General features: G+C 36.1%; 1 protein-coding gene across 1 annotated transcript; it reads right to left on the bottom strand.

Annotated features, from left to right (window-relative positions):
- Positions 1–936: 936 nt before the first annotated feature.
- On the bottom strand, positions 937–4,437 carry LOC132704348 (uncharacterized). The gene is made up of 6 exons (XM_060674292.1): positions 4,372–4,437; positions 1,837–1,920; positions 1,608–1,779; positions 1,394–1,560; positions 1,084–1,338; positions 937–1,032 (listed from the first exon to the last, which is right to left on the bottom strand). Exons 1-6 carry the CDS (start codon positions 4,435–4,437, stop codon positions 937–939), a joined length of 840 nt encoding a protein of 279 aa, XP_060530275.1.
- Positions 4,438–10,180: the final 5,743 nt, after the last annotated feature.

Raw genomic sequence — 10,180 nt, 5'->3', positions numbered from 1 at the left:
CCTCAGTTATTTTTATAGTTCTGGTTGAGCCTTAAGACTTCCATATAATGTGCAGACTTCCTTGTTATTAGCTGTTGATATGGACGAGTTATTAAAGACCGTCGAACTGCCCTATGGAGAAAAGTACAAAAACTAAATCCGCGGAATGTGGGTTACCTAACTACGGTTAACTAAATTCTATTATTTTGGTGTCAGTTACTGGGATTGTAATAAATATTATTTAAAAAATTTGATATAACAGCTCTAGAATTATTCACTAGCTTTGATACCTCCCTCAGTTATTTTTGTAGATCTGGTTGAGCCTTAAAACTTTCTCATATTGTACAGACTACCAAGACATTGTTAGCTATTCATAGGGACATTTTATTATTTAGGCTGTATTGCCTTATAGAATGAGTCCCTGGTTTATTTAACACGGATTCAGATTGTTTTTTTCTAAAGAAAACATTGCATGTAAATATGATGGCAAATGTCTTAAAACTTTGGCCCTTTGACCGGCAGTATTAGAAGTCAGAAGTCTTTATTTTTAGAAGAAAAATTTAATCCAATTGGGTTGCCGGTTATAGTTCAAATTATCTGTGTTTTAATTTTGAATTAAATGTCTTAGTTTGGGAATAAAATGTTAATTTTTGCAACTTTGCATCATGAATAAACAATTTTCGTATCAGGATTTCTACTTATTACTGTAAACATGGGTAGCTTGGAAATTTGTTTAAACGCTGTACCGATTGATGATGGCAGTGGAAATTAAAGCACTTAGAGCATATATAATTAGAACTGGTTGTTAATTGCTTTTATTCCAACGATTTTATTAAAGAAAAAGTATTACAGAATGATGGAAAAACTGCAAGTAGTATTTAGCAAGACCATATGGTTGCAAACAATTTTTTTTAGTGAAGTGGAACGAAACAATTCTTGTGCGAAAGTCGTAAAAGATTATACATTTATATATTTTTTATTTGGCATATTACACAAATAAAGCCAGGTTAGTCGTCTCGTACAGGGTGAGGATATTCCGGATGATCTTGCAGCCTAAAACCATTATAAGTGATTTAACGGATGTCCAATACGCAATATACGTACTGTTTGAGGTAAGCCAATCTTGTCTCGTCGTTCTATCGGTCTAGAGCTTCCTAAAGAATAAAACGAAACTACAACGATTCCATTCGCTTGGAGGAATTCCATTAATTGCGTTTGAGGTAGATACACATTTAATTCGATTTGGTTGCAGACTGGTTTAATTTCTGCCTCTTTAAGAAGTCTCTCTACTTGTCTTTGATTGAAATTAGAGACGCCAATCGTTTTGGCGCGACCCGCCTTCACCTGTTTCTCCATTTCCTGCAAAATAATCCCTTCAATATTAGTTTCGTGCAAGTTTTTAGATAGGACTCACGCGCCAAACGCCTACATGATCCATAGACAATCCGTCTACGCCCCCACACCTGCCTCTCATTCGAATCGGGGAATGGACTAAATATAGGTCAACATAATTCATTTGTGGGGCCGCCAGGGACTCCTTAAGAAATTTCTCCACATTATGAAAAACAGAAGTTATAGCTCCTGCCATAATATTACCTTATTAGAATATTACCCTTCGGGATAGTTGCCGTGAAATGGCAATTTCGTAGTTATGAAAACATCGTCTCTCTTGAGTTTTCCAGATGAAAACCACTTGTTGAGGACCTTGCCGATGATATGTTCGTTGCCGTATACATATGCAGTGTCGAAATGTCTGTAACCTACTTCCAAAGCAGTCTCCAGTGTTTTTTTGTCAGTTACCTAAAAATTACACCGACCTATACGATAGAGTACTTAGTTATGAATATTAAACTGTACCAAAAAATCAATGGGTCGTTTAACACAATAATAGATTTTTTGATTTAAGCTTTTTCGTTTTTTAATTATACAAGTAATGAACAACTCAATGAACAAAAAAAGGCGTCTCAGTTATGTACCCGGACCACAGACGAAGCCCATAGTGAAAATAACCCCTTGCTGACTCCCCGCTAAAAGAGAGATATATTCGCTTCTTATATTGTAAAAGTGCTTTTAATTATTCCAGCCTCTGTACCGGTTTTGTTCCGCTTTCTGTGCTAATAAATCTTTTTAAAAACTCTCTCCCGAATTCGGACCATTTAAGTTCTCCTAATATTCTTCTGTAAAGATATTTTTTAAAATGCAATGAAATCCTTGTTTTTCCGTGGTTCACATACCTTTTTCCACTCAATGGATCAATTATGTTGTACGATTGAAAATTATTTCTTTATATTTTAGTATAATATTATATTTGTTAAAATAGACAAACTCGTATCTAATTAAAATTTTCCTCTCTTGCCCTTTCTAACTAGAATGCGTATCAACGTAAGGGCTTTGTTCTTAGCGTAGGTGATCGATTTTAAAGTTGGGATTGAAACGAAAATTTTAAAGGTAATTTTTAGTCCTTCGGCGATCGCAATTGGCATTAGGTTAGATAAGCTGAAGAAAAGCGAAGGAAACAGAGGAACAAAGGAAAAAAGTTGATACGAATTGATATATATTAACAAAAATTGTACAGGCTGTATTCTAATTGAATGTTTCCATTTCAAAAAGAAAATTTAATATGAGAAACACTGCAGAAATTTTTTTTTTTATTTTTTTCAATCTGATGTACGGTTTTCGCTTAAAAAACCTCTTATCTGCATGTTCATAACAATATCGTTAATATGACAGCGTTCAGAGAAACCAGTTTGTGTTTTTAAGTGATTCTCATGTAAAAAAAAACACTACCTGCTGTTAATAATTTTTATACTTAATCGTCCATTATTAAATTCATAACAAGCTTTTTGAAACTAAGTTATAAGATAAAAACTAAATAAGTTGTTGATAGTGTACACCACCTTGAAGGGTAAGTCTTTCAGCGCTTTTCCTCATATTGCAGGGCACTCTTGAAGTATACCTCCAGTGTTTCTGTTGTAGGAAATGGTCAATTCGGGATATTCAAACAAGTCCGAAACTCAACAATATTTTGACACTACAAAACGCAACATGAAAAAAGATGAATCCAAAAGTACAAAGTAACCACGCGTCTCTTATTCTGCACTAACCTTCTTCTTAACTAGACCCAAGTCTACATTCGTTCCTCGGACCATAAATGTAGGATATATTTTATTGGTTCGTTTTACGATTACCAACACGCCCCTCAATAAAATAATTCCTTACAAGGTTATGGTCCATAACAAATAACACTTATTTTAGCTTTTCTATTCTAAACCTAAACCTAAACGTAACGTTTTAAATTTTACGTATGTTAATGGTTTTGTAAACAAATCTGCCAGTTGATTTTCACTCTTAACATATGTTACAGTTACAATACCATCATCGATCTTTTCTTTGATAGAGTAAAACTTAACATCAATATGTTTTACTCGTTTATTGTTTTCAGGAATTTGAGCTATACAAATTGCTGATCGATTGTCTTCATATATTGTTGTTGGGCTATCAACATGAAAAAAAAAATCATACATTATTTTTCTCAGCCAACATGCTTCAGTTACTGCTAGACTCAACGCTATGTATTCTGACTCTGTTGATGATATGGCTACTGTTTGCTGCTTCTTGCTGGCCCTGGCGATAGTACAATTAAACATCTTAAATATAAAACCTGTGGTGGATTTGCGATTAATCGTATCTCCACCCCAATCGGAATCAACATATCCTATTAACAAATTTTTGTCATCTGGCTTAAACATTAGTTTTAAATCAAGTGTGCCCTGCACATAACGCAAAACCCTTTTTAAAGCTTTGTATAAGTTTTTGTCTGCTTTGTCTTGAAATCGACTTAACAAATTAATGCTCTCACATAAATCAGGTCTAGACCCCATTGCGGCGTACATTAAACTTCCCACAATACGTCTGCATAATTTTTGCAATGCCAGGTCAACTTTTTCACATTTAAAGATTTTCAAATCTATATTACTGTCTAAAGGAGTGTTTATGGATTTACAATCCTGCATACCAAAACGAGTTAACACATTTTTTAGATATTCTTTTTGTCCTAATTCAGTAAGTCCTTCATTTAGTCTCTGTTTAACTTCTATACCTAAGTAATTTGAAATAACTCCTAAATCTTTCAAATGAAAATTTTTATTTAAAACTAGCTTTAACCTATCTAATTCGCTGTCATCTGTACATAATATTAAAAGATCATCAACATATAACAATACAAATGATTTGCTGTTTTTATTCAATTTAAAGTATAAACAATAATCATTCTGTGATCGGTCAAAACCTTGATTGACACTATGGAGATTTTTTTAGACCATACAGCGACTTATTTAGCCTACATACTGTATTACTATTACTTTTATTTTTACCTGGTAACACCATGAATACCTGTTCTTCTATATCTCCATACAAAAAGGCGCTTCTCACATCCATTTGGTGTATTGGTCTACCCATCTTGCTGCTTACTACCAGTAAGATGCGGAAAATTGTTAACTTTGCTACAGGAACATATATGTCATACAACTCAGGATCACTTCTTTGTTGAAAACCGCGCGCAACAAGTCTTGCTTTATATTCTCGGTCACCTTTTTTTTTAAACACCCACTTACTATCTATGACGTTTTTATTCACGGGCTAAGGCACTTCAGTCCACGTATTGTTTTTACGAAACACTGCCAATTCTTTTTCCATCGCATTCTTCCATTTTTCACTATCTGTACTGGTTATGGCTTCTTCGAAGTTCATAGGTTCTTCTATTTCGGTGTAGAAGGTCACATCATAGTCTCTCATCCAATCTGGTCTTCTAACTCTTCTCTTTTTCAACTGTTCATTCTCTTTTCTTTCTTCTGCATTCTCTATGTCTATTTCAAATTCTGATTCTTGTATTGGTTTATCTTCACTGTTTATGTCTGTGTCCAAATCTAACAAAACTACGTTAACTTCATTTTTCTTCTCTTTTCGGTCAGCCTCCTCACTATCTGGTATAAACACTACATCTCTGTGGATTTCTACTTCCCCTCTTTGTGGAAATAAAATTCGATACCCTTTAGTTGTCTGTCCATATCCTACCAAAATTCCAAGTTTGCTCTTTGAATCCAATTTCCTTCTTTTGTTTTTAATTATGTGCACCGCTACTTTGGAGCCAAATTCATAAGGTATTTTGTTCGGAATGGAACTACATCCAATTCTATTTAACACAAAAACTGAAGTGTTAATAGCTTCTGCCGACAGATTTTTGTTCAAACGTTTGCTTTTGCATTTTTTTCATCGCTTTCTGCATTACCACCTTCTTCCTTTTTCTTCTTATTTTTGTTAAACCAAAAGTCTTTAATTAAGTGTCCCTCTTTTCTGCAGCAGTGACATATTTTCTTGGTCTTTTCTGGACAATTCCTCTTTATATGACACTTTTTATTGCACTGAAAACATACTATATCTTTCCGTTGTTGTTGAAACTTGTTTGACCTAAATGTTTTTGTGACTAAAGCTGTCCCTGAACTACTAGGTTTGTTTCTTTCTTCTTCTACTAACAATCTTGACATCAGTTCTACAAAGTTTGTTTGTCTTCTGGCATGGATTCCCACGCTGAAACAAAGTACTTTAAACTTTCGGGTAGAGACATAAGTATCTTTGTGATTGCCATTTTATCGCTTATTTCATCTTCTTGTAGTTTCAGATTTCCTTGAATTTCTTCAATTTTCGATATCAACCCAGCTATGCCAACTTCGCCGTACTCCAAGCCAAAAAACTTCTGCTGCAATAAATGTGCACTTATCTGAGATCTATTTTCATAGATTGTCACCAATTTTTGCCACATTTCCGCTGCTGTGGTACATGCCAATACATGGATAAGGGCTTTTCCTCCAGTCTACACACAATTATTTCTTGAGCCTTTGCATCTTTCATAATCCATTCTGTAACTTTCTTATCCGTTTCGTCGCCAGGCGGTTTTACAGCAGCCTTGTTAACAACTTCAAACAGTCCCTTGGATTTTAAACACACCAATGTTTGAAATTTCCAAAGTGTTGAATTTTCTCCATTCAACTTCACGACTTGCAATCCTTCTGCCATCACTATTATTTGTGGCGTTCGTTTTTATGCCAAACTCTTTAACGTTCCCAAATAACTTGGTATTGCCTTTTTTTCTCTTTCGACTACGTTTTAGAAACGTATATTTTAACTTTTACGACTCCCGAATTCTTATTCACACAGCATGTCTGGGCCCATAACCTGTTGTAGGAAATGGTCAATTCGGGATATTCAAACAAGTCCGAAACTCAACAATATATTGACACTACAAAACGCAACATGAAAAAAGATGAATCCAAAAATACAAAGTAACCACGCGTCTCATTCTGACATAACCTCCTTCTTAACTAGACCCTAGTCTACATTCGTTCCTCGGACCATAGATGTAGGATGTATTTTATTGGTTTTTTTTTAATTACGCTTTATTTGGCCACTACTGCTAAGGCAATTCGGCCAGCTTCTCGGTAGTGGTGTGCAATAAACTATTTCCATGAAGGATGCCTCCGTAAAGAGGGTCTGGGTGATACCATCATCCTACTGGACGGCTATACAGGAAAAAAAAATGGACGAAAGAATTAGAATATGTGAAAACAATATTCAAAGTTTTAATCCACATGCATCAATTCTAGCAGCAAAATCCAACTGAGTGCGGTGAAATAAAATGGAATTAATATGAGGCGAAGGAAAATTAGCACTAATGAGTGACTCATACAACTGTTGTGATTTTTCCCAATGAAGAGCACAATCAAACAGCACATGACTTAAATCGCCCAGTTCTCCACATTCACAGTCTCCGGAGAGTTGGACTTTGATTCTATTTAGGTGAGCCGGAAAACAGCAATGGTTGCTTCTCAGTCTACACATAGTTGTGATTTCTCTTCTATTCAAGTCGAGCTTATGAAACCAGGGTTTAGTTGGCGGAGTAGAATAATGTGAGGTGAAATTAATTCCTTTCCCTAATCCTATATGTTTCAATCTGTCGCTCCAAGCATTCCAGATGTTATGCTTTAATTTAGGGAAGAATTCCCTAAAGCTCAATTTTATATTTTCCTGTGGTTCGAGGCGTGCAGCATTGGCGATCTGGTCCGCAACATCGTTTTCTTTTATATTAGTATGGCTTGGTATCCAGCATAATTGGATGTCCTTATTTTGCGTTTTTATTAAGGTAAATAGTTTATTCTTAACCTGCAAGGTTAGGTAGTTAGACTTTGCATCCATCCCAGTTTTATTGATATCTTCGAGGGCACTTTTGGAGTCTGAATTCAATCCAATCAAGAGCTTGACCAATAGCATAAATCTCGGCAGAGCAAATGGATAGTTCACTTGGTAGGCCTGGTCCCATTTTAAGGTTCGTATTGTAGTTGTAAACGCCAAAACCTACTCGACCTTCTTTATCTTTTGAGGCGTCTGTAAAAATTAAATGAAAATCTGGGGTCCAAGTCTCGCTCTTCTTAATTTCAAATAATTTGGAGTTATTATTATCTTTCTTTAGTTTTAAGTCTTGGATTTGAACAGAGCTTAAAAGGTTCGGCAGTGGACAAGAGAAATAGGGATAAACTGGACTCCTGTAAAGTGTATCTAACAGTGAATTCAACTATTTCAAAAGCATCCACAAGTGCAGGAATACTCTTTTTCCGAAAAAAGTAATAGTTTCCATTATAGGTGATATAACCATCTAACCGCAGCTAAGGTTTCACTGTCCACTAAACTGGGAGCTTTCAATAATGATTTAGTCGCTAGCATGTATCTTCTGTGTTCTAAATCCATTTCACTTGCTTCCCCTAGAAGTATGTTAGTATGTGTGGACTTTATATATCCCAGAGCTATTGTCAGTGCCTCAAATTGAATTTTGTTAAGTTGAGCAATAGACTTTCTTGAGCTACCACCCAAAAAAGAGGCTCCATAATCCAAATGGGGTCTAACATAAGCTTTGTAAAAAGTTAGAAGGGTAGAGGGATGTGCCCCCCACCAAATTCTACTTATAAATCGCATCATATTGAACCCACCTGAAGCTTTCTGTATCATATTTCTAATTTGTGGCTCCCATGACAGTTTTGGATCAAAAATCACTCCTAGATATGTGATGGAATTTCTCCATGCAATGGTTCGAGTGTTGAGGTGAAGTCTGGGGAGATAATTAACCTTGTAACTCTTCCTGGAAAAAAATATAGATGCAGATTTATTGGGGTTAATCTCAAGTCCTACATTCAAAGACCAAATATGTATATTTTGCAAAGTTCTATTCAAATTGTTCACTATTGTTTTGGCATCAGTCCCAGTACTCAGCAAGGCGGTATCGTCCGCAAACTGTAAAAGTCTTATGTTCTCAGGAATTGTTTCTTTAATTGAATTGATGTAAATATTAAATAGTAATGGAGAAAGAGGGGAACCTTGGGGAACTCCCTTGCTGGTGGTTCTGCCTGACACGAATGCATTAGTAGATGGAACTTAAACTTGTATCTTCCTGTTCGTGAGAAAATCTTTAATGAGCAAAGTCAAATCTCTAGCGATTCCAATTTTGGCCAACACCGAGGTCAATAAGTCAACATTTATATTATCGTATGCATTGGATATGTCCAAAGTCACCATTGCTGCTAGTTGATTGCGAGCCAAACGGCAGAGTACCTCTGAGGAGATAACTGCAAGATTGTCGAAAGTTCCCTTACCCTTTCTGAAACCAGTTTGGTGAACGTCTATTAAACCTTGGTTCTCTACGACAAATTCCAGTCGGTTTTTGATCATAATTTCAAAAGTTTTGCTTATGCAAGAAGCTAGGTTGATGGGCCTGTAGGACGATAACGCTGAGGGGTCTCTCCCCGGTTTAGGAATTGCGATCACCATTTGGGTTTTCCACGTCTCTGGAATGACGGTTTCCCTCCGAAGTATTTTGTTGAAAAATTTGATAAGAAAGACTGCTCCTTTAACAGGGAGATGGCTGAGCACACTGAAAGGTACTTTATCCACACCGGGACTCTTGCTCTTCCGACCTTTAACAGCCGCGACAAATTCTGAGATATGGAAGTCTTCTGTATATTCTGATGAGAAGCGACATTCGGGGATGTTACGCAACATAGAGGGAGGTTGCGTCAAAAGATCAAACATATCTTGTGGGATTGAGAAATTCGAGAGAAAATGATAATTTTCGTACCTGATACCTTTAGCAAACCTTCTAATATTGCTCCAAACTTCTTTTGCACTAGTATTTGGAGATAGATTCTCACAAAAGTTGACAAAGCCTTCCTTTTTCTTCTTACGTAGCAGCTGTCTTGTTTGTGCCCGGGTTCTTAATGATTCCAGGAAGTTGGTCTCACAGGGGTTGTTTTTATAATCTCTGAATGCTTGTCTTTTCCTTTTAATAGCGTTGGTGCACTCATTATCCCACCAAGGTAACCCGTAGTTTAATAAGTGTTTATGCATTGGAACAGATTCTGCAATAGATAGGAAAATTATATTCAAAAAATCCTCATAATTTATAGGAGGTGAAGTTCTAAATTTCGTGGAGATTAAATCGGAAAATTTCTCCCAGTCTGCCTTGTTGAAATCATATTTGCTAGTGTAGTTTCTTGTCGAACCTGAGTTGCAACGGTTATTTCCGATGATACACAAAATAGGAAAATGATCGCTATTCACTCTATCCTGGAGAACCCTGCAGTCAGTAAGTCCAGACAGTCTCTGGGAGCAAAAAGCTACATCTGGAGCGCTGTGTACGCCTGGGCGTGTGTGCCGAGTAGCTGATCCATCATTTAGTACCCACAAATCGTGATCCTTAATGAAATCATAAAGAATGTTCCCACTTCTAATTCCCCGTGAGTAACTGACCTGGGAATCTCATATTGGATTATGGGCATTAAAGTCTCCCATAAAGAGGACTGGTTTATTACGGGTTAGATCGAAAATTGAATCGAGGCTTGCCCTGACCAAACAAATATCTGGAGGTTTGTAAACACAACAAATAAAAAAATCGACAAGCTCTGCAAGAATAACCTGACACCTCTCTGGTATATTAATTTTGCTTAAGTCGATGATATTATATTTTATTTTGTTTTTCAAGAAAATTGCTATACCATCTGCACCATTAGGTTTATCAGCTCTTACAGAAGAGAACCCTGATATTTTAAAGTTAGTGTTGGGTTTGAGCAAGGTTTCATTGAGCAATAAGATCTTTAGCTTA

The sequence above is a fragment of the Cylas formicarius genome, unplaced genomic scaffold (genome assembly GCF_029955315.1).
Source record: "Cylas formicarius isolate icCylForm1 unplaced genomic scaffold, icCylForm1.1 PGA_scaffold_7__23_contigs__length_41026272, whole genome shotgun sequence".
NCBI classification, from domain to species: Eukaryota; Metazoa; Arthropoda; class Insecta; order Coleoptera; family Brentidae; genus Cylas; species Cylas formicarius.
This window is presented reverse-complemented; position numbering and strand designations above follow the sequence as displayed.

Coding starts and splice junctions, on each gene's coding strand:
- LOC132704348 (XM_060674292.1), bottom strand. CDS start 4,437: ATGGGTAGACCAATACACCAAATGGATGTGAGAAGCGCCTTTTTGTAT. Junction 1,561..1,607: donor TACGAAATTGCCATTTCACG/GCAACTATCCCG, acceptor ATATTATGGCAG/GAGCTATAACTTCTGTTTTT. Junction 1,033..1,083: donor AGATTGGCTTACCTCAAACA/GTACGTATATTG, acceptor TAATGGTTTTAG/GCTGCAAGATCATCCGGAAT.